General features: G+C 38.7%; 1 protein-coding gene and 1 long non-coding RNA gene across 3 annotated transcripts in view; both read left to right on the top strand.

Annotated features, from left to right (window-relative positions):
• The first annotated feature begins 6 nt into the window (after positions 1-6).
• Positions 7-18,914, top strand: LOC128072602 (uncharacterized). 2 transcript variants are annotated; one of them, XR_008202373.1, is made up of 5 exons: positions 7-298; positions 2,093-2,250; positions 6,533-6,778; positions 12,732-17,734; positions 18,683-18,914. It is a non-coding gene; the product is annotated as an uncharacterized LOC128072602 (long non-coding RNA). The 2 variants fall into 2 exon arrangements; XR_008202372.1 differs by lacking the exon at positions 18,683-18,914 and having other exon boundaries at positions 12,732-17,935.
• Positions 18,915-23,524: 4,610 nt separating this feature from the next.
• Positions 23,525-25,188, top strand: part of HFM1 (helicase for meiosis 1) — a 33,293-nt gene continuing 31,629 nt past the window's right edge. Inside the window, exons 1-2 of the mRNA XM_052666588.1 lie at positions 23,525-24,526; positions 24,895-25,016. Of these exons, the coding sequence (XP_052522548.1) occupies positions 24,456-24,526; positions 24,895-25,016 (193 nt within the window). The 5' untranslated portion in view covers positions 23,525-24,455. The remainder of the gene's footprint in view (positions 24,527-24,894; positions 25,017-25,188) is intronic.

The raw sequence follows: 25,188 nt of genomic DNA, 5'->3' as shown, positions 1-25,188 counted from the left end.
CGGCCGGCAGTGGGGGTGGCGAGTTGTGCGCCTGCCGCTCCGCTCTGATCCGTGCCGTCCTGCGGCCGCGGGGCTGCCCTGCGATCTGCTGGAGCGGGGGGGAGAGCTGTGTGGCGGCGGGGCCCTGCTGGGCCTCCCGTGTGGGCCGCAGTGTCTGCGGGATAACGGCCCGCGTAAATCTTGTTCTCTGTGTGTGGGGTTATTGCGAAATAATTGCCAGCCGGGGGTAAGATCTGGTTGTCTTCAGATCTGCCTTCAATTCAGCTCAGTTCTTCGGGAGTCCGTGAAGCTGCTCCATGTACGTTGTTGTTCGTGTGGGGTTTGGTTTGGGTTTTTTGTTGTTGTTTTTTTTTCTTTTATCCAGACTTTTTGTTGTTATTTTGAGGTGAAAAATAAGCGTCGTTTCTATTAAAGACTGTCTCTTCAGCATTTGTGCACAAGTAACTTCATCCCTCGGTGAAGAACAGGAACCCCTGACGCTGCCGAGGTTCCCAGGGCAGCGCTGCCATTCGGCTGCCGCCTCACAGCACGCAGGGAACTTCAAAGCAGAAACAGGTTCCGCTGCCTTTACCGAGCTGCGTGGTCTCCTGTTACACGGTTTCGAAAGAGGGTGCCCAGATATGTTGCTCAGTCAGCTGCTTTTGTGTTTTCTGTGGGACGGGTTATCTTTTTCCCCAACAGTTCTAATTGGCACCTTCTGTTCAGACATCTTAACAAAGCAGCGCAGCAGCTTTTGCTCAGAGGTTTTGCTCAGTTAAATTGCAGTAAGGCTTATTTAGGTTAAGGGTGAGGGTATTTAAGAGCAGATTATAGCAAACATGAATTAAATGAGGGATAATGACAAAATAATGACAAATTCTGCTTTCTTTTATCCATGTAATCTTCTAGAAGTTGGAAGCATTATGTAAGTGTTCATTCGAGCAGGACTGTCCTGCTGCTAGCATCAGGCACTGCCATTTTCAGTTAACCTGGTGGGGCGGTGTTACCTGCTGAGCATTCCATTGCACTGTATAGCCATAACTTTCAAATTCATATTTGCAAAAGATCTGGTGATTATCTGTGTTCAGCCCTGCTGCCTCACGGCCAGAATCGCAGCCTGCCTCTTGCCCTGTCTGCTTTTGTGCTGTGGGAATCTACGTACTGAACCATCACCCCTTCTATGAAGCTTCTGTTCTTGGCATTTCTGTTAGCAATACTGCTTTTCTCACTATTGCTTCACTTGCGTTCATGGGCAGTGACAAATCCCTTTCATTTTATCTTCTAAAATAGGTTCTACAGAGCTGTGGTTTCTTTCTCTGTTGTATCTCTAGTTTCTTCCTTCCAGCACCTAAAAGCTTTTTCATTTAGACCCTCATCATTTATCTGCCTTGATCACTTGTTCCTCTCCATTTTCTTCTTTCCTACTGATGTAAATGCATTGTATTCCCTTGTGCTGTCTTTCCATTTTCTTCTTCTCCGTTATGTCCAATTTACTAGTATTTGTTTCACAAGCATAACTGCACTTGTAATATAATGTAATATTGTCTCTTATTTTATTGTCCTCCTTAGTCTGCCAGAAATGCCAACCTTAATGCTCACCTTCATTTATCTCTAAAAGTGCTTTTTACGTTCTAGCTTCTCATCTGCTTAAGAGAGAAGTTCAGTCAAGCTGGCTGTGACTTTCATAAAAATATCTTCCCAAAATTCACCCCTTCCACAGTGTCTTTCTTCATGTACATCCTAACAAAAAAATAATAGATCATGTATACCGTATTTCCGTAATCCTTGCTTAAGTATCTCTAGCTAATTTTATTCAGAATGACTGTAAAATACGTAAAACAGCTTCTGTGCCTTTGCTAAAGCATAAGAAATGCTCCTTTTATGCTGGCTTGGGAAAGCAGAAATCCCTTTCCTTCTTTGCTGTTTGCTGGGACAGAGAAGTCTCCATCTTCTCATTCAACATTGAATTTCCACTTCTAACAATGTAAAGGCAGAGCTTCTCAGAACAAAAGAGAAGAAATTGCATCAGCCAAATATGACAAACAAAGCAGCATGTCCAATGCTCTACAAGTCAAAGTGCTGAATTGTCTCCTCTTTGTGGCTTTATCTCTAGGTTGGATCTGTAGGATAAGAAGCCAAATGACAAGCCAGGCCCAAGAAGAACGTTGCTTAAGGCTGACAAGCAATTGCCAAAGCCAGCCTCTGGGAGCTCTCCAAGAAAGGATCAAAACTTTACTGTGAGATTGCATCTACTGCTGCCAGAATCTGCAGGTGAATCAATTGTTATTTTTATTTTTTTTTGACAGATCTAAAATAGTCTGTGTCAATGCCAGAACACAGCTATTAACTTCTTAGGTCAGTTAAGCTAGCATAAGTCTCCTTGTGCTTCTACTGTGCTTCAGTCTCAAAGGAAAGATCTCAAAAAGATAACTGAGGAATGTTTCCAGCACAGACAGAGGTAGGAGATCCTTACAACCCACTAGTCCCAAAAGTATTTACTCATAAATTAGAAACTTAAGAGCGAGAAATTAGAAACTACTTAGTATACTAATAATATATTACAAGCTTTTATTGCCCTGACAGTACATATGTATACCAGTGTGTACACTTTAATGTTAATATAGGCTGTTGAATATGTTATTCAGTCTTCATTAGCCTAAATGTCATGTTTCCTAACTTAATTCCTCTTATTGTCAAGCAACATGATTCTATGGCAGAATTTTCTCTCTTTAGCACCAGGTTGAGACAAATCTCTTCATGCTATTGTGCCCTTTAGGAATACTGTCAAATTCAATCATTCAGGACTCATGAGTCTTGCACTAACACGAAGAGATTGATTTGAAAACCATGGAACTACATTTTTTCTTTCTGTTTTTCATTTTCCATTTCCATACCTTAACCATTTTACATGAAAGCTGAGATTGCCAGCTTTGCTCTCACATGCAAATGAGTTTATTTTGTGATGCTAGGGAGCCCAAGAATAATGCGCTTGGATGTGGCAATGACTGTCTATGCCAGTATTTTCTGATCAGTTAGACCTATCTGAAATGTCAAAAAATATTGTGTCAGAAAATATACGATAATATAGCAGCTTCTACAGCCTATTTAGAGAGAGTTAAAAATAGACATAAAAATTACCCCAAAGATGCAGAGGAATTCTTGACCTTTCATAATCTAGGTCCCATCCAAATAAATTATGTTTTAATAAGGTTAGTAAAAGACATATACCTAAGAATAAGTAATCTTATATGGTTATCCTACACAATGGAAAAGTTTGAAGAGGGCCAGTAAGTCAACTGGCAAATAACTGAACACAAGTTCCAAGTGTGATGTTGTAGCAAAAGGGGTCCGTGCGAACCTTGTTGCATAGGCAGAGTGCAGATGCTAATGGTGGCAATTTTTACATGTGTGTAGAAATCATGAAGGTGATTCAAGCATAATGTGCTCTGCAAGATAGATACCAGAAGAATGAAATGAGTGCAGAAAAGACCTGTCAAAGAAAATGCTATGTAATTGAAGAATTAAAATTTTAATTTAACTACTGAACCAAACGGATTGAAAGTTGAGTTCACAGCAGTGTATACGTAAATGCACAGAAAAAAATATTTGAATGTTAGGGCTCTTTAAATCTACCAAAAAGTGGTGTAGGAGGGAATAATTCCTGGTAGGTGGAACCAAGCAAGTTCAGATAGTGTTGTCCATCAGTACTCAACTCAGTACTGCTAACAACAATTAACTCTTGGAAAAAAAAAAAGCAGATGAGGGCTGTGGTGGATTTCTTGGCTCTTTGATGTCTTCATCTTTGCTATACTTTGTAAATAAATTTCTATATTTACAAGCTCTTCACAAACTCAGTAAATAATTTTTTCTTACTACTGCCCCACATCTGACTTTCCTTTCTTTGTATGCCTTTTCCATCTTTGATTGCCCTGTCCCTCTTGCTCAGCACTGCGCTGTGGGATGGGAAAGAAAAATTGCAGGTAAAGGGGAGATGACTGCACCCACTTTGTGTCTCAGATTACTCAATATGTCTCAGAGCACTTCAAGGAGAGTCTCCAGCCCTTGCCTTTATTTGCCACATAGAAGAATGCACTTTGTGCACCTGAGCTCTTTCTACCCAAATCTTGTCCTTCCATACTCTGCTACTGCAGTCTGTCACAAGATCAGCTCAACAGCCGTGCCTCGACAAAAGACTGAGACGTACAGCCAAAAGCAAAGCAGTATAGCTGGTCTGGAGTGATGCTTCAGAGACTTTTTCAACTTTTAGACAAAATTAAAGCTTTCTTTGGCAGCAACTATCCATTTAAAGTAATTTGAATATTCTTATATGTGCTGCAATTTCTGTGATTGCTTATAGCTTAACAGGAATACAGTGCCTGGCCTAAATGGTTCCTACGTGGCTAAGGGGAAAACTGGCATCTTATGAATATTAAACTGAATGCTTTTCTTTTGCCTGTATTATATATTATTGGTATGTGAAACATCTGTTTGAATGTAGAGCTACAGTTGTCATTGTTTTCTACATTTCACCAGCATATAAGGTGTGCTTTTTTAATAGTTAAATGATTCTGTTCTCCTCATAGATACGTCGATAACACTGTGCTTTTGCTCCTTTATCTGACATAAAGCTGAGTCTGGTAACCTCACTTACTGCATAATTATGTTGTCATTGGGAATACTCACACATGTAAAATGAGAAGAACTTGGCCCTTTGGTCATATTTTTGTAATAAAAGATAAAATGAGATTTTAGGAAACTGCAACTTATGACCATGATATTTATGAGGCTGTCAGGATTGCACTGTAAGAATTCGTATTATTTAATTCTTCACTCTGACACTAAAGCATCATTTCATCTATATGCAAATAAGAGCATACTCTACTGCTGTTTCTTCACTGAAGAAGCCGTTTGAATTATTCACATTTTATTAATAAAACTTCATAAATAAGTATTTTTTTCTACTCAATTGGTAGTGGCCAGGGAGAGAATCTATTTATCAGATTTTGTTATTATGAGCTTCATAACAAAATATGAAGATTTATGGAGTACATAATTAGATATTATATGATTGTAATTGTAGCATTGGGTTATACAGATGAAATACACTTTTCTTTGTATGTTTCTTCTTGGTAGAGGCACTTTCTGGGAAATGGACTAAACCCAGTCTCTATCACTGTTTTCCAAGCACTGCGTATGAAAGGAACAAAGCAATTTAATACCTGTGTGTTATCATACATGCTGAAATAATTTTGAGTAATGGGAATATGGCTAAGAAAGACTAACGTGGTGAAAATGTTCTCTTCTGTGCAGAGGTGCTGGTGTGCAGACCTAGCATAGCTGTGTGTATGATGTTACAATGCAGAGCCTGAAGCTCTCTGGTCTTTAAACCATCAGCATTTAATTTTCCCTTCAGCTACAGATCGTGGTTAAAATACTCCAGAGGTGAACTCAAATCCACCAGTGCTGTGAATGAGGCTTGGCTGCCTGTGGGACTGAGCCCTGGCACTGAAACCTGGCCTCCTGATATGTTTATGTAGAGCAGAGATGCCCTGATGCTCTACTTAGTCAAGATATCAGCCTCTTCAAGTGTACATTAGGGGGACTTTAGGAACTCAGGTGTTTTCTTCAGCAATATCAGGCTTAAGAGACCAAGTGAAATTTGTGTAAATTGCTTTGTTAGAGTTGGGTATCTATACTGCACTTTAAATAGGCACTTTCTGAAATACTAGCACTGAATTCTCCTTGACGTTTTGCGGTGTGAGACACAGAGAACAATGCAGACATGAGGTGTTCAATTCTATTACACAACAGTACCTAAATGCCTGTATATGACCTAAACCAATGATAATTTAAGGGAAAAACACCAGAAGGGAAATACCTGCTTAGTATTACAGTTCAGCCCTTAGAGTTTTGTTTCATTTTATCACTATATGCTGTAATCCAAGCAGAATTTTAGTCTCCTGTACATTTGAAATCTGCTATAGCAAAACTAATGCAAATTAGAAGTAGTCCAGTAAATCTAAGCTGCTTAAGTTTGTGTCAAGAGTTGAAGATATTTTGTGGGAAAGATTGTATTCTGTCATTGTCAATTAGATATACATTGAATTGTGTGTTTCTGTAGAAACAAGACCATGGAGCACATCTTGTAGAAGCCTCTCAACATCTCAGAGTTATCAAGACTATTAACCTGTAAAAATATACATTACTGTTCTTAAAATAATTTATTTTGCATTTGAAATAAGGATTTGTGAGCTGCACTGAACATAATCCAACCAAGCAATTCACTGGGCAGTTAACTTTAAGCATATGTAACCATCCTGGAGGCACTGAATTGGGTTGTGTGTGCTGGGTAGGCATGTGTGTTTAGAAGAGCAGCAGAGAATGTTCCTTATTATCCTCCAAAGGATACAGTATTGGCTGACAGAGTCAGTGAGATAACAGGTGTTCTGAAAATGTTTACCTGAATGTAGCTGTTATGGACATACCTAATGCTAGTCAGAGCAAAATGTAATCATACATCAATTCTGATCCATTCTGCACATGATCTTCTTAGGAAGTTCAAGAAACATCTTTTATGCTAGCTCATTGTAGCAGAAGTGCAAGTCACAGCCTGAAACAGTGATTGAGTACCTGTGGGAGAAGCAGGGCCAATCCAGGTGAGCTCAGGTGCATTCAGTGCCTCTGAGTGACCAGAAGGATTGAAGCCAGGATCCAGCCCTTCCCAGAGCTCATTTAAGGGTTGGCAGTGGAGACAAGGGTGTATCACTGGAGATCTCTGCATACCTGAAGCCTTCTGCAGGTAAGCAGCTTCTTTCCTTTGTTTCTGTGACTACAGCTGTTGCATTTGAGCAAGTCCTCACTTGCTAAAACCTAGAACCTTGCTGTTCTGCTCTCACTGCACTTCCCATTGCATTACATGTGTACGACCACAGGCTTTATTGCTATGTGTTTTGATAATATTGAATAAGCTCTGAAAGTAGTAAATCTAAAGTACTCACTGTGTTATTTTTTTGAAGAATGAATAGTTGTAGTATGATAGCTTTCATTTCTGGAGTTTGTTTTTATTTTGAAGACAGTACAGTTAACTTTTTTTTTCCAGGAGATTCTTTAATTCTCTTCATGTTGAATACTAGCTAAAGTATTAAGACAGAAGAATGCCATTATTCCTCCAACAATATGTGTTTGCTGCCTGTTCATGATATTATTTACAATAAGCAGAATCAAACCACTGGGTAGTGTAAGTAAGTGTAAAGCTACTGATCCAAACATTTAGAGACAGTTCCTTTTTTTCTCTCCTGATAGGGGATAGATGCTAATTTGCGTTACTGAGATTGATGGGAATTTTACTCCTACCTCTCCAAAGGGAGGAAAGTCAGGGACATTGTTAGGGTGATTTTATTATTGTCTTCTCCTCATTGCGAAGCTATTTTGAAGTGGTAAAGATATTCAGACTTGCTAGGATCCAGAAAGCACTACTGGGCCCTGTTTAGCCCTAGCTTGGTACCCAGGACTCTGCTTAGGCTACTGCTCTGAACTAGACAGGACTTGGGTCCTGACATCCTGGCCTAACCTTGGGCTGTCACAACCCAGGGACGTGCCAGGTGAGGGCTGGGGCTGTCTTGGCTCCCCGGGATTCTCCCTGCCCTGCTCCCAGCTGTGGTGGTGGGATGCATCCTGCCCAACCCCAGCATCCCTCCTTACTGCCACCAGTGGAGCTGCTGGCTTTCTGTGTGCCCTGACACAGATGTAATAATGGCTGAATTTTATTAAGGAAGAAGTACAGTGACTGCCATTTTGCTTCTCCAGTACCTCTCTTTTACAGGTATACAAGAGGCTCTCTGTGAAAGCATTCTTTATAGGTAGCTCTTGGTGTCTGTGTTTCTAGCCTGGCATCTGTGTGTGGCTGTATGTATTCATGGTTCACATTCCCAGGTCCTTTTGCCAAAAGGCAAATATTACATTGGGCACCTCAAGCCCTAGTCTAGGCAAATAAATAACATGATTGTAAGATCTCCCAATGCAGCAGTAAATCAGAACAACTATCAGTGCTGATTGTCATATACTTAATTCTTCTGTCATTATTTTGTTTTCTCCTTGGGGTACCAATGCTAAAATCTAAGAAAAGCAGTTAATTTCTTGCAATGTGTTCGTACTTGATGTAGTTGGACCTTTAAGTCTCCAGTATTATTGCAGTGCACGGCTGCAGAGGTGATAGTTACTGAACTTAGATACATAGATATGTAGCTTACTGTGGTTTTTTTTTTTTCTTCTTTGGTTTTTTTTTTTTTTTTTTTTTTGCTTTCATTAAAAGGAGAGAATAACATGTCTTGGAAAAGCATTATTTAAAGTGTGCACTGGTACACTGCTGAGCTTATACTATATTAAATTTCAAGGATGAGTTCTCTCGTGAGAATTCAGCAACTTGACTGATCCATTTATTTTTCAAGAAAATTGTCTGATATGGTTCTTTTTTTCTTTCACTCTCAGCTACAAGTAATCGCAGCAATGAAATTGTTTTTCTTTTTATGTGGAAAGCTGTAACAACCAACTTAGCTAATTACATGAAAAGGTGATAACTTCTCCAGGCTGGCACAGGAAAACATTGAAGTTTACTGTGGCTTCTGTCATGTGAAATGTTTGTGTTAAAATGCTGCAGAAGTCCTTTTTTCAGGCTCCAGCACATGGCCAGCAATGCAATGATGTGAGAATCCTGTTTGGTTTCTTCTGCCACCTCCTTGTTCCCATCCCAAACATACAGAAGTGTCAAAATAGGCAGCCTGTGATTTGAAAATAAGTCCAAATCCTCAGAAACTTTCAGCTCTGTTGTTATTTCAGTGGAGAAATTTGCAAGATGAGGGACAGTGTGGGATTTCTGACAGGCAGCTGAACATTTCCACTATCTGCTCAGGGTGTCAGGCTTCCTCATGGTGACCAGCAATCAGGTGCACACCTCAGTTCAGTACCACACAGAGCTGTCCTTTGCCACTCTTCTAAGAGCACACGTGCTACAAGTACACAGTGCACATGTGCTTGTGAGCTGGAGCGTGTGAAACAGCCCTTTCTGTTTCTCTGTGTGGTAAGTCCCTATGCGATGAAGTGGCAGACAAGTGGTCTCCAGACACATCAGGGACAGTACAAGCAGAAAAGATGGCTGTATCTGGAATAGGTGGGACAGTCATTTAAAAACAAACTTTTTGAACCCTCAAATGCTGTAAGTCTCTAATGCTCCACTAAGCAGCAGAAGCTTATCTGGAAAACATTATTGTTGTCATGTTGCCTGTAACTGGTTGCTTGCTTTCTGTTTATGTTTTTGAGGGGCAGGATGTAGTACGTTAGTTTTTGTTGTTGTTTTTTTTCCAAAAGTCCTCCTACATTTCCTCAAGTCAAAACCCAATTTTCAGACTTTGTGGCTTTCCTTCATGTCCTCTGTGAGGAAATATTTTAATACTGCAATTTGGTGGAGCTGTGTTCCAGATAGAATGGGTGCAAGCCAAACACTTTGCTTTCTGGGCAGAATTTGGATGACTGCATTTCAATTATTTTGTTCTTCAGTCTGCAGTATGCAAACCACAGGACCATATGGCATAGCTACAGAAACGTGTGAGCTCGTTATGCAACTGCTTCCTATTATAGCTACAAAACATGGAGGTGATGAGTTAAATGGATCAAAAGCAATGTTGCTTTTTGAGAAGGCAGCAAAGCCCAAGCACTTACTTCTGGGAAATGAAATACTGCTATCCAACAGACGTTCCCAAAACATGTAATGTTAAGATAACTGAAATAAATTCATGAGCATTCTGGTTTCAGCAGATAGAGTCAGTTTTCTTCCTAGTAGCTGGCACGGTGCTGTGCTTTGGCTTTGAGATGACAATAATGTTGGTAATACCACAGTGTTAGTTATTGCTGAGCACTGCTCGTACCCAGTCAAGGACTTCTCTGCTTCTGACACTGCCCTGCCAGTAAGCTCACTGCCGTGGCAGAAACTGATCAGGTGGCCTCAGCCTACTGAAGGAGTGCCCGTCCATATGGCATCAGCAGTGGCAGGGGTGGCTGCTGCTGCTGCTTGAGGCCTGTTTGGAGGTGGCTTGGCTGGAGGTCAGCAATTGCCTTGTGCATCAGTTACTAATGCATCACTTACTCATCTGTTTTTGTGTTGTTTTTTCCCCTTTTGTGTGCTATGGTTTGGTGGTTTTTTCAATGGTTGGTTGTGTTGTTTTTATATTTATTGTTGAAGTGCCCTTACCTCAGCTGATAAGTTCTCCTCCTTTTCCCCTTTTCCATTCTCTCGGCCATCCCATGGCATTGTGGTGTGTAACTACCAGCTAGGTTAAACCACAAAAATGAGTACTTCAGTTCTTTTGTCTACCAAAAAATGGAGTTCCTACTAGTGTCCCTGAAAGGAAGCATATCATGATGATCATATGTTGTACATCAGAATTGTCAGCTATGTGGCTACCCACACATGCTCCATACAAGTAAGGTGTTGAGATGTCACTGGTTTTGTACAAATTTGGTAATAAACTGTCACTTGTGTGCATTCCTCAAGTGTTGCTCGCTGTCATACTGATCATTGGTTTTTACTGTCCCTCTGCTAAATGGAATTTTTAGCAAAATAAAAGGAGTGATTTAGAAATGGGTATTATCCTACAGGTTTCACAAGAAATTGGAAATGAGTAGGATTAGATGGAAGGATCAAAAATAAATTTTTTTTGGATGGAAGGATTTAAAATTTTTTTAGACATCAAAAACAGCTTGCTGCAGTTTCTTAAAGAATGTCAGTAAAATTAACAAAGGACAGAATGGAAAATAGTGCTAATCAGGGAAAAATTGCTAGAAGATTATGGTGTTAATTTGGTAGTTGCTGAGGAAAACTGTGAAGGCTTCATGTTTGTCCTAGTTACAAGAATCTTGAGGCTGTTGTGGAAACCCACGACTTAGCAAGCTGTCTTATGAGTAAAGCAAAGAAATAAGGCAACTGCAATGCTCCACTTCCTTATGAACACTGTCTTTCATGCCAGAAGAAAGGCTGAGAGGTTATTCCATCACAAACCTACTACATTCAATCTTCTTGTAGCCACAGGCTTTGTGTCCTAAACAGTTCCTCTTGGCTTTGAAAACCCAATTTCCTTTTGCTTTTACCAAAAATATACCCCTCAGTCACAGTTAAGGATACTCTGTGTTGTGAGTGGTTTGTTTATCCCAGGGCACTTTTGCATGGTACTGGCCAGTGGGAACTTATTCCCTGCTAACCTTATTTGTATACATGCAATGCAAAGCAGTACATACTGTGTGTGTGACACAGCCTTACTTGAGAGTGTTTGGTGCCCACAGAACTCTGATGAAAATTTCTTCCTAAGGAAAGGTGGAATGGAAAGTCAAACCCTTTAGATAAAAGGGGAGTCTGGAGAAAATCCATGGAGGAAAGGAAAGAAACTTTGAATAGATCCTGAAATCAATGAAGAGCCTGTGGGGATAGCTGAGGATTTAAAAACAAAAACAAACAAACAAGTCTATTTTTACCTTAAAATCTGTCTTCAATTGATTTATTTCAAAGTGTCTACTGTGTGCTTATAATGGGAAACAATGAAGTCAAAATACAAACATCTCACATTAGGAATGCAAATAGATCTCATGATAGCTTCAATAGATTTCTTAATGGGAGATTACAATGAGGATGAAACTGGTAGGAAAAACAGATGGACAAAGCAATGAAAGTAGTAATACACAGGAAAAGGAGCTATCAGGGATCAAGGATGAAGTCCGCATTGCAGACAAGGGGGGGCAACTATTAGGTCAGAATAAAACAGAACAGAAGAAGAGAACAAGCAGCGCGTGTATAATATATGTGATAGAACCCAATTCTGCCCTGCCTTACACTGGTGCAACTTCTTTGGCTGAATCCTTTTAGCACAATGTCACTTTCAATATGGTCTAACAACATGCATGCAAGCTTGCTTCCCCTTGTTTTTTTTTCTTTAATCAGTGCACAAAGCTAAGTTTTCATTGTCTTAAACTGTTTCTGGGCAATTGTAATTTCACTTTTCCACTGTTGTTACTTCTGTGATCCTTTAGATACTGCAGATTTCTTCTGTGCACCTTCCATGAGCGAACATTTCTCTGTTTCAAGTCTGTGTTCTGCTTCAGCGTAATTAAATCGTTTAAGTTAAAGGTCATTTGGGGAAAACAAGACTCTTGCTTGACTAGTGTACTGTTTTATGCATTTTTAAAATCTATGAATTCTAGGTACATTCCACCTATTGATCCTCATTTTAAAATATTTAGGTGTTGGGTTTTATTTTGTTTTGCTTTTTTTTACATTGTCAGTATTCCTGTTTTCCATATTTTGGCATCAGTAGTGCGAAAAGGACCAAAGAGGAAAATCCGCTCCCAGAACGAATAAGCAGAAAAACAGACTTGGCTTGAAACCTTTCCTTATTACATCTTTTATACTTCCAGCACTTACATTATTTTTAAAGTTCTAACCCCCAGGGAACTTTGCCTCTAACCTCTGGAATTTTAAAAATAAAAACCAACCTTTAAAACCTGTCAACTCCTCTTCTTTCCCCAAAACTCCAGGCTTCTGCTCCCCTCCTTACACGTTTATTTCATATTACTTTAGTGTTATAGGCAACGTTGTATTTACTGCTCGTATGCTCACCATAACAGAAGTAGCGTTAAACCCTCTGTTCACTGATTAATGAAAAGTAACAACAGTATACTTGTTGTTTTCCATTTGTCTACTGCGCTTCCAGTTCTGAAGAGCTACCCATGCAAGAACAAAGAGTTGCAGCTCCTAAGAAAACTGTTTCATAGCCCTACACAGAGGAACAAAGAAATACATACAAAGAAAGCTGTGCCGTACGCCACTCCAGCAGGCCTGGCTGAGGTGTGCTGAATCCCAGCAGGCTGAGAAGCGCTTGTGGAGCCCCCAGCAGACAGCAGCACTGGGGCCCTGAGACCAAAGCAGCCCATCAAAGATAGGGATTTCATACTGAAAGGAAAGTAATACATATATCACTTAAGGCATCTAGCTTAAAATATTTAAAAGGAGGACAGAACTATGGAAAGAGGAGTTCTTTTAGAAGATTGCCTGTGGACTGTATTTTAATGTTCTGAAGCTGCTCCCTGCAGCTATTTTATACAATACCCAGTTTTCTCGAGTTTCAGAAGTACTAATGATTCAATGGATGCAGAATCACAGAAAGCTCCTGAACTCAGCTTATGCTTCCCTCTACTGCCTTGAAGTCCTATTTCCAGCCAGTGTTTTAGAACTAGACAGCTTTGCAAGAGGGTAAAAATCCCTTAGCAATATTAACTGTTAACTTCTTTGAAAGGAGTTCATTTTAAGCCAGAGAAATTGGCTGTGTGTGATAGAAATATTGTTTTTTTCTAAGAACTGCTAGATTATTAACCTAAAATCTTGCTTTAATGCGACGATCATAGTAATGAAATGCAGTACCTCCTTTGGTGTTTAGTATCAGTTTTTTTTCTCTATTCTCCAATATTTCTATAGATATTTCATGTGGGTTTTGATGTTTAAAACAGCACTCATTTGAAATGTCATGAACACACAACAGAAATTTGGTATGTAGCAAGCCCCACTCCCCAGTTTAATAGGGGGATAATGCTTTTTTAATCCTTTTCAAACACATGGCCAACAGTTTTTTCTATAATATCAAAATATGATATAAAAATACCATTTCATGCAAATTTCAACTACCTGTGGCTTCAGGAATAGATGCTACATACTCTCTAGCTGTGGAAATCATTGTGGTAAAAAGATGACTTGTTTTTAAGACCGGAATGTATAAATATGTAATATATAACTGCCAGGATTTCCACTATGAGACTGAAACTAAGAAAATTGTAGATGTTGCAAAAATATAACTGAAATCAAGAAAAGAATTCTGCACCTTCAAAGTCTCATTTGAATACTTTTTTTTTTTCTACAAGGTTCTCATGAGTGAATTAGAAACCACTGAAATGCTTCTGAAGCAAAGCCACGATCTGTTGAAATTTCACCATAATCAGAATGTTCAGCTTCTTTGCCCAAGGTTTTGATGGGAAGTCATGAAACAACTGAAGTATTTTAAAAGCAAAACAGTCTGAGGTATCTGAGTTTCACCAAGAGGAGAACTCTCTTTTCTGACCAACTTTAAGTGGAAAAATGCTTTTTATTCCTCCGTTCCTCTGTTTTAATGTGAGTCATGGTTTTGCTGACCTTGGTATTTCACTAGCTCTTACCTGTCCTCTTTGTCTGGATGCCTGCTCCAGGAGTCTCTCAGCCACTCTCAGAGCCCTTCCCTCTGGTCTTCCTTTTTTCCCTTTCTTCTATTGAGTAAATCTTTTTCACTGATCTGATGTCCACTGTTTTATTGCACAGTTGTTACTGTTACATTATTACTGATAGATCTTGCCTCCATCACAATAATTGCCTTGTCTCTCTTTACCTTCCTATGGCATTCCTGAAAGCAGTAGCTAGACGAGAGCAGCAGAGCTGTCAGATGCAGTTTGCTGATAGGCAACACCATAAATAAGTGCTTTAAAATTTTATCAGCGCCAGCCTTATGCCTTAACACTTTAGTGCAATTCTCTCTCACACTCAATTTTTTTTAATGACTATTATTTCTAATGGCTAATGTAGGTTTATGTAAGTTCAGTCTTAAGTTCCTGAAGATCTATTTGTATGCCTTATGTGCTGGTGATTAAGATTCTTCCCTGTGGTATGTAGTAGCTGGGAGGAACAGCTTAACGCTGTGTTGTATTTATTTTTATTTTATTTTTTTAGAGGAGATTTATCCTAATGCTTTGTTCTCCCTGGTACTCCTGCTGTTGCCACTTCTACTGCCTGAGGAGATATTTCTGTCTCAAATCCCCCCACTTCCAAAGTCAATGTACAGACCATGAATACAGTCCAAAGGTCACGCTTTGGAGAAAACAAGAAAGAGTGGAGAGTAAAGGAAAAGTTGTTTTTAAAAGGTGGTGACTTGATGAAATTTTCTGAGTTTTTACACACAGGAGCTCTTGTTGGAGATTAACATGGCCTCCTTGGTCTTACAACTCTGGCTCTGCAAAAGCCAAGAGAAAAACAAGATAAAACAAGGTGACACTGACAGATGATAGATTTTCTTTTTATATAAATGTTGGCAGTGCTACAACAGCAGTTCACTTGATCTTACTAATTTTTGTAAGTTAGTATGAGTTCCAAAAGCATTTTGTTAAGGTAGTTCTTAATTTTCCATTTCTTTCATCATACTTTAAACAGTTTTTAAAGTTACATAGAATCTGCTCCTGAAATTTAGAGTTATTAGAATGTGATCAAATTTTCCACTCTTAAATATTGATTTGACCCTTTGTTTCTTCTGGCAAACGTGAACCAAATGTCACTAGACCTACTTTGCTTAATTACAGTGGGTATCTGGTTGGGCTCTTTTGCATGAATTAAATATTTGGACAAGTGAGCACAAGACTGTATTCTCTCATAGCCTAGGGGAATGCTGTGGTTTGGCTGGAGGAGCCTCCCAATCCTCAGGTGACTTTCCTCATGCTTCCACATACACACTCTTCCTACATAAGGTTTAATTATTCCATACCATTTGGGGCAGTTTTACCACAGAGAGATGAAGCAAACCCGGACCACAAAACCTAGTAACTGAGCGCTTAAGAATTCTCACTTGAAGTGAGAGATGTGTGCTTAAATTGCTTTACACAAAAGGAAGAATTCTTCAGTGAGTGCTATGGTAACAATGTTGTCTGGAAAAATGGGAATGGAGAAGACAACTACGCTTTGTAGGAACTTGTTTGTTTCTTTAAGTTCCCAAATCCTCCCCAGAATCGAAAGCTAAGGCTTTCAATTTTCAATAGACTATTCCAATAGAAAATATATAAAACGCCTTCAGAAGAAGGCTGACAAAGCTGTCAGTGTGGAGTGTTATGACATCCTCTGTTCTTCCATAATTACAGTCTTCAATCCACTGACCATTTCATCTTTATTTAAACATGTCCCCTTCTTTGTATCTTAAAAAAAATAATAATAACAATGGTAAATTTATATAGCTTGAATTAAGAAGTGTCAGGACTGATTAGTGACTATCTGGACTAAATATGCAAATTGCAAAGTTTTCTTCATGGTTTTATATAAGAAGATGTTTTAAAAACTTTATCAGTGTCAATGTGTCAGCCTGCATTTCTCTGTGAAATCTTGAAACTGCTCTTTCATCTATGTTGTAAACACATCAACAAGTATGTAGAATGTCTTGACTTTGAAATGCTGTCACCTACTTTCTGTATCGTTGTCAGTAGTCAGCTTGTTATAAAAGTGTTTCATTTCTAGCTCTGTTTCTTTTGGTAGTGTGTCGGCATACTGCATTTTTCAACAGTGTTCTTTGCTGCCTCTTCCATTCTTATCAATAAATGCAGTTTGACAGAAGTTCTCCTCCTCTGCAACATGTTGCTATCTCTGACTCTCCACTGTCACCAAAGCTGTTGTGTTACTTTGAGGCTAAGCTGAGTGCATGTAAACCATCTTCAACATTTTGTGCCAAAGTACAGAGGGAATTTGAACTCAAAGGTTTCTGTGATGGTGAGAAATCCCTAAGCTTCAGTCACTGCCTTTACTTTTCAGTTGGAACTTTCCCAGAACATGTTCAGTTTGATGCAGTACCTGTTTCTGACGTCCTGCAATATGGAGTCTGCACTTTGCTTGGAATAAACACATCTGGTGATGGACAGTTTCTTAAATGTGAGTGTATTCAGGCTTTTAATTCTGCTGCTTCTCATACAACCTTATTTTTTTTCAGAAGATAATGTGTCAAAACAGGTGAAATTGCCTCAAGTGCCATAGCTTAAAGCTGAATTACCTGAACTGCATATGAATGTAAGACACTATTTTCAAATTTTGAACTACACTTATTTCAAGAAGATTTTCTAACCAAATATACATCACTGAGATACACATTTGGTTAAACTGGGAAAAATATCCTGTTCAAATGATTTCAAGACTCGTGCAATAGATATGTAGAAGAAAGTCAGTGAGACCAATAGCTATGATATAATAGATGCTTTAATATTAGATACTTACACCATTCTTGTGTGCACTAGAATGTCAGCCTCTTGTTGCATTTACAGCAGTATGGCTTCCTTGCACCTTTCAAAGGCCCACGTCGTGACAGTTCATGCATGAACTCTTTCTCACTCTATCAGTATAGATTACATTCTTGATAACTAACATATCATAAAGAACTATCTTCTAGTTACAGTTTGTTTCAAAATCAGGCTGACATGGAACAGAGATCAAACAAAATCTGTATACACGGACCTAGTTTGAAAAAGCTAAGGATCTGTAGTGCGTTCTGATGACATACTCTGCAGAAACTTAATTGGCACATTGTTGCTGTCTAACTTAAAATGCACTGCACAGCTACAGCACAGAAGATTATTAGAAATAACTGAGTAAGCAGACTGTCACCTCAGGAAAGATGGTAAGAACTATCAGAATTATCTTGAATACACATGTGTCTTTGACCTGACTACGTCAAGCTGTTAATCATACAGGCTGAATGCATTTCACCTTACACACGCATCACGTTGATTCTTTAAACACAGTCTGTGTGTTTCAGGAACTTAATCAAATTGAGCTTAGTAAGGGAATGGGATCAAGGAAGGAAGGGAGAGAGTAGAAACAGCTTCTCTAGAAATCTTTGTATTTGTGTTTATTTTCAGAAGGCAATGGAGTGTGGATGAATATCTTGAAGAGGTCAGTACCTACTTGCAGTCTTTTTGGTTTTGTTTTGTTTTTTTTCCCTAGAGAAAATGGAATGGACACAGAATCACAAACGTAATTTTTTTTCAAGAGAAGGAATCAGACATACAGATGACTAAGTGGCCAGAATGTCACACCAAGGATGGAGGTCTCCTTACCTCTGGTCTATTCCAGATGCCATTATATGTCAAATTTTTTTTAAAAAATCTCATTAAACAGAAACTCATGTGATAAATAAAAATGCCATGTGAAAAACAAAATATGTATTCATTTTTTTATTAGACTCATATTTTCAAAACTGTTCCTTTAACATTGACAAATGTCTCAGTGATGTTAAAATGTTTGTATGAGCAAGTTTTCCAAGGTAAGATCTTATTTCCCTTATTTTCCTGCATATCCTGACTGACTTCGTGGGTGACTTCTTTCCATAGTTCTTGGGTTGAGTCTTTTTGCCAGTTTAATTAGCAGCTGCAAGTTAGCAAGCTTTTGGTTATAATCTGAACTCACAGTTAACTGTTCTGCAGGTGGTGTTTGGGAATATGTGTAGAACTAAAGACTTGGAAGACTGGACATAATTTTCAAAATTCTCCTTTCCTTGGTGATTTGGATTGATCTTTGAAGATTGCTCTTTTTGTTTTCATTATTGAAGCTGAAAATCCATAAACAGTTCACACTACTTCAAAACATGAGCAAAATAGGCTATTTCACAGGGAACCAGTTTGATAAAATTATGAATAGGTTCACACTGCAAAAATCAAATATGACTTAAGTTTTGTGCAGGAACAGGGATCTTACTGTAGAACTTAAGAGTATTCATGATGTTATTTTTGTTAAAAGTGCTTCTATTTTTTACAAATGATAAAATTATTCCAGAAGGAGAATCTGTACATTTTATAATACATTAGAGAAAAAGAAGAAACATACGGATGTATTACTTTTCAGGATCTTCTGAATCATTCTTCCCAATGGAATACCATAGTCTCCAGTGCAAAACAAGAAATGCTGACAGGATTTTGTGACAGTGAACAAACCATCAGAGAATTCAGCATCCAGATGTTACATGGATCAATATATCATTGATCCACAACAATTTAGAACAAAAAGCTAATAAATTGAGGATGTTTTATAATTTTTGCTTCTATTAAGCTCTGACTACAACAAATTTTTGTAGTCTCTGTCCTCACATTTAAAAAAAACAAAAAACAAACAGCAGATTGTTGGAAATGACAAGATGAAAATAGCAGTTGTTTTCCAAAACAGTTGCAGATACAACTTTCAGCTTTATTTGCTATTTATTAAAAATCTGAATCCACCTGGACTTTATCAATGGGAGATTCCACATATGTTAAGGGGAGCAGCACTGACTTGCCTCCTAGGGAGTGCACACTGATGAAACACGCTCCCACAGCACTGATCTCATTTTATTTCCTCTGTCTGTACCTCATGTTATCAACTGAGCCAACAGATTAAACATACAAAAACTGCAGAGTATCAGCTTTGTGAACAATAAGATCTATTCTCAATATTATCTCTTCTATGTGCAAAATTGCTACTCTCTAAACACTGAGTGATATAAAATGACATTTGTACATGATGAGATTTGTTCAGGGTGGAGTTCTAAATATGGAATGTGGTTCTTTTGTTAATTAGAAGTAAGATACAAATACTATACATAATAAAAACGGTCCTTGGTGGCTAGTCTGCTTGACAGGTTTTGTAGGAGAAGTTAATGTCTGAAAAAATGTATGGATGAGAAAGTGAAAACAGGGAACGAAGGTAAAGAAGTACAGGAATAAAAAATATTTCACCCAACTCATTGTGAAAAACCATATGCTAAATATATTTAGCCGCATAAAAATCAAAGTTCAAGACCTACACTTCCTGGGAAAGCATATGTTAGGGGCAAGGCACTAACAGCCTGCTCAGTGGGACCCAGGGGAGCAGCGCCGTGTATCAGTCTGGGAGATCCCCTCTGGCTGACATGCAGGGCAGCACTGCCAGCTTCCAGGGGAAGCTGCGTTTAGCTCTCTTAAGACCCAGTCTTGCAAACGCTTATGCACATGAGTAACTTTAGTTTCCATGAGTCAAGTTACTTACATGTTTAAGTTTCTGCAGGGGTGCAACAACAGGGCCAAGTAAGTGCTAGTCAGCAGGACAAAACAGAAGAAATTCACCCCTGCTTTTCCTCAACTAGGCAACCTAGTTTGTGCTATATTTTTATTGCCTGGTTTTGACTGAAAAGAATGTTACAACTGCAGATATTTTTTAAATTCTTAAGTTTTACTATGATTTCCTTAATAAATGAGTCATTGCCACAATCTCAAGCACATGGTACAAAATCATAAGGTTTGTATGTGATTTTATGACCTTCTGATATTTCACAGTGATTTGTTATGAGGTGAGGCACTTTTTAGAGACCAGTGTTTATGCTGTCACGTCTTTCAAATTGTGGATAAAGCTGGACAAAGGAAACTAAGATAGGATACTGGCAACTGTCATTCTTCTTGGGTCTCGTTGTTTTTCTGCTTTTAATTTGTTCTTAATTGATCTGTTCACTTTGTTCTGGAGTTCTGGAGAAAACTGATGCTTCTAACAAATTTGCGTTTAGTGTGAGGATTACTCTGTTATCATATGGATCACTGACCAATGTCTGGTGTTCGTGATTTTTTTTTAGTTGCATTCTCCAGAATATGGAGGTTTATGGCTTAGTATGTATCTCTATGAGCTGGAAAGACTCAAAGCATATGGCAGATCAGATGTTAGGCTTGAGGGAAATCAAAAATTAAACTGTCTCAGAGCTGTTGAGAGACTGCTTTGCTATATATTTTATGTGATTTGTGTATGTGTGTTGAGGGAGATGTCACCTAGGGAAGGGAATCGAAGAAAAAATAGCTTTAAAAATGAACTGTTTGTATTATCGCTTTAAACTTTTAAAGTCTGGTCAGCTAAAAGCAGATGTTGTGAACTAAGATGGAAACTTGCCTGAGGCCAGAATTGAAGCAGGCATTCTCTAATAGTAAGAAGTAAAAATGTTTTCTGGTTTCAGAATTTATTGCAAGAATACAATGAGTAGTCCTCAAAAACGTTCCCATTGTTATATAAACTAGTGAATAATTCTGGTGGTTTCAGAATTTAATTTCGGACAATGTGTTCATCAGCAATCTTGTTTGCATTCTAAGCTGTTTATCATAAAATCTTTTGTTTCTCTGTGCTGGCCAAAATCCTGTCATGTTGGAAGTAAGAACGGAGTGTTTCTTGCCCTTGGCTCTTTGCCCAGTCATTAGATGAGAGGTGGATGAAAGCATCTACACGTGGTGCCAGTTTTGGAATACTGTAATATTAAAGAGTTTTGATGTGAGTCAAATAATCGGCAATCAGAAGTAATAATAAAGGGGGGAAAAAAAATTCCTATACAAAGAATTGTAAAAATGAATATAGACTTTCCTGCACACTTTCAATTGACCAGGCACTTCCACAGCACTAGAGAATATACATATGTAAATGATGTCTACAAATATGAAATCGAAAGTTAAAAATTAATATTTTCAAGAAAGTGAAACAAAAAAGTTGCTTAAATAAAAATTATTTATGTTAAAATCAATCAATATTTGAGAGAATGTTATGTCTCCTTTTCATCTATTTATGTATGAGGAAATACATATTTACAGTTGCTGCCTCTATAATATTTGTTGAATGGCACGAAGCTTTGAACCAGCTCAAAATTGAGTTTTTCTGAGACAGTTCTGCAATTTATTTTAACTTTACTTGTTCGGAAGCTGTGCTCTAACGGCAAGTCCTGAACTGCAAGCTCCAGCATTTCTGGGGGAGAATAATAGCAACCCACTTCTGCATTTCACAAATCCTTCACGTGGTGCTGGTTCAGTGCATGTAATTTGTCTGAGGCACCTTTGCTGCTCTAATGCAGCAGCAAGAATATATCTACACAATTTTTCGGAAATCCACTAGAAAATATTTTAAGGAGCAGTATTTTGTATTCATTTCTCCCTCCTCTAGGAACCCTTTTCATAATGCAGTCACACGATATCAGCCTCCTATGCTGATTTGTGTCAGGGTAAAAACTAGCAAGGGCTTCCCGACAACAGAGTAATTTCAGGTAAGTCCGTGTTTGGCCAAGCCCTAAATCTGGCTCCCGCAGCGCGGAGCGCGTGCATGGAGCTCTGACCGCAGCGGGCTGAGGGGAAGCGAGCGCGCTCCATCACCGCTTCTCCCTCACCGCTTCTCCCTCACCGCCGCCGCCATTTTGTGCGGGGCTGACGGGAGGCGCGCTGACAGCTTCGCCCTCCTCGGTCGAGGGAGGAGAGCAGAGGGAGGCCTCGGCCTTGTGGGAGCGGGGAGTGAGCCTGGCAGGTGGGGATGACCCCTGCCTCCAGCCCAAGGGCACCTCTCCACGGCTGGGAGCGAGCACGAACGTTTGTTTAGGTCGGCGTCCCTGCAGGTGGGGACCTTCCGTTGGCGCCCCCTGGAGAATTCGCTGAGGTGAAGGCGGCCGGCTGAGGCAGGCAATGAGGCTCAGGGGGAAATGAAGAGCAACGCAGCTTCAAAACAGAAGAAAATCCCATGTGTCTGTAGAAAGCTATTTCTTTAAGCAGATACACAAAAAGGTCTTTGCTTACAGGAGTTGGCACGTGTCCCTTTGTAAGTGAATCAATATTTGGTGGTGCTCCTGCAGACACCTGCACGTCTTTGTTTCGCCATCTTGAGTATTTTTTCCCTGTGCTAACCGACAGCATTAAGTGTTGAGGCCTCCTTGGTTTTGTTTGGTTTTGGTTTTTTGGTTTATTGCACATAAGAATCTCTGAGAAACTTTTCACAATTTCTTGGCTCAGGATTCTTGTGGAGATATCCTGACGGGCACGCAGTGAGCAGATGTGTGAATACAGCAACACATAAAGGAGCAGTGAGCCAGGGTTTTCCCCTCAATGTGTGTCAATTTGAGTCACTGAGCAATTGGAGTTAACAGAGCCAGTCAAAGAATGAAGGCTGTGTAGAGAGGGAGCCTGGAGCACCTTGGGGTTTAACTAATGTGAATAACAAAGACTACTCAAAGGTGGGAAGCATACAGAAAAAATGTTCAGATGGTGTTGCACAACCTTGGCTTGCACATTCTGTACTTTATGCATGAAAACCATTTAATACTGCTGAGCAGCATTTGCAGCTCCTTGGAGCTGATGGAGAGGTGCTTATTTCTTCAGTGGCCCTTCACTGATTGAATGCAGCTTGGTGGCACTGATGGATGCTTTCTGCTGCCCATTCTTATACCCAAAGTGACAACTCCTGCTTTTGATTACTGGCATTGCATATGCCATAGAATGGTGGCAAAATTAGCCTGTCTTGTTACATTACTATGATTTCTAATGCCGCTGCTGCTAGAAGAAATGGCAAAACCTGGTGTTGGGGAATGACAGAGCTTTACAGAAATGTTGCAGATTTGCACTGAAAAGGAATGTGGTGGGGGCATTGACAGGTTTCTTGTTTGAAATTCTGGAATCTAAATCACTGTAGTCACAGTTATGATTATACACTCAATATTCTGCTCCTTTTGTGAAATGTTTTCTGTTTTAAATTTGAAAGATTCTTATGGAGTATTTGAAGTTTTGCAGCTTCTGTGGAAGAAAAATATATCTTTTTAATTTACATTCACAAGTGACAGTACACAGTAATTAAGTGAACCTGAATTCTATTTGCAAAGCATTGTAAGATTTATTTATTTTTTTTATGTTACTATAATGAGATGCTGGAGCAAAAAAGAACCAACAAAGATCATCATCTTTAGTTTGTCTTTATAGGCAAAGAAGATATGTTTGCTTTGTTATTTTATTATCAGAGTTGTCTTAAATTGGCATTTCTAAATTGTTAAAGTTGCTTTGCTATTTTACTAAGTATAAGTGAACCTAAAGTTTTGACTCATAAGATCATTTCTGTGCTATTCTTCTAGTGAGATCTTTGCTTTTTCAGTCCATCCTTAAGCAAAATAAAGAGCAATGGAACTTTTCAACACAACATGTAAACATAGCATAGTGCCTAGAGGTGGTACTAACAGAATGATACTTTTATTAATGTATGTTTTAAAAACAATTTGTGAATTGTGATTCTGCTGTTTTCTAACAAATCTCATTAAGGAATTGGGCCCACAGTCCAGTTAACCAGGTGAGTATCTTGCTTATAAGTGAAAAAGAAGTCTGATTCACTTGTGAATTAATACATATGTACTTAAAATAATAGAGCCATTCATTTATTTTGTACAAATTGACAGTCTGTTCCAGTGGTAAATATTGTATTTTCTTCCATCAAAATGGAAACAGTTCGAGAAAAGAATGAGTCTGCAAACATCTAAGCAAATTTCAGCATTAGTTTTAAAAATGAGATAGAGAAAGCTCTACCTGGATCGTCAGTATTAACCAGTTATTTCCTACTGACACATGGTAATGTGAGGGTTGTTTGAAGTACTGTCCTAAAGGATGTTTTGGTCATAGTTAATAGGATCTATATTATGTCATGAGGGAGATTCTCTTTATGAAGCCTCATTAAGGGTTCAGACAAGATCTCTAAAAGCAAAAGTAAATTTAGAGATGAAATATTGGCACATGTATCTCTGGTGAAATACATGTTCCTTGTACAGGCCCAGTTCTAGAAACCTAATTTCAGTTACTTGTACTGCCTTTTACAGGTCTAGAGATTAACATTCTATCTAAAAATGTTCAGCTCTGTGGACGAGGTTTTTTCATTGGATAACTTATTTTATGAAAGACCAGATACAAACAAAAGGTAAATATTTACAGTTAAATACATATAATTGTTTCCCAAGTATTTCCAGACTGTGAATTGTTTAGCAGCAGATTTTTTTAAATGTAACTTCCATTTCCACTTCTTAATAGAAATCTGAGGCTAGAAATTTCATAGTTCCAGGAACTCATACTTTCAAATATTTTTCTCAGGTTAGCTAACAAGATTCAGATAATGCAGGTGTATCTTCCGAGTGTAAGAAGAATTTGGCTGAATTTTTGCCTCTTAAATTTACTGTGATTAAAAATCACATGAGTTTAAAAGTTTTTTAGCAGGAGAAACGGTTGTTTTAATCTAGGTGTTGCAGAGGGCGCTTTAAGAATGGTTTTAACTTGCATTTTTTATGATAGAGATCTAGAAAATAACAAGTCAAACATTTGGTGGATTGCACCTGCTCCAGCAATTGATGAAATTCCACCTGCAGAGGAGTTACAGAGGGAACTTGAAAAAAACACAGCCAGCAGTTGCATGGGTAAAATATTTGGCATTCCTTTTAAATGACTTGACAGATAATTAACTTGATATACAATTCCTCCTCTTTCTTTTAATGCAGTGAATTATTGAGTACTGTATGTATGCAAATGCAAACATATTTTAGTTCAGAGGAACGGTCCTGGTTATAGGAAAGGTTTGGCCTAGTTCCC

Source organism: Tympanuchus pallidicinctus, unplaced genomic scaffold (genome assembly GCF_026119805.1).
Source record: "Tympanuchus pallidicinctus isolate F22 unplaced genomic scaffold, pur_lepc_1.0 scaffold7, whole genome shotgun sequence".
Taxonomy (NCBI): Eukaryota; Metazoa; Chordata; class Aves; order Galliformes; family Phasianidae; genus Tympanuchus; species Tympanuchus pallidicinctus.
Note: the sequence above shows the minus strand (reverse complement) of the source record. Positions and strands in the feature narration are given on the sequence as shown.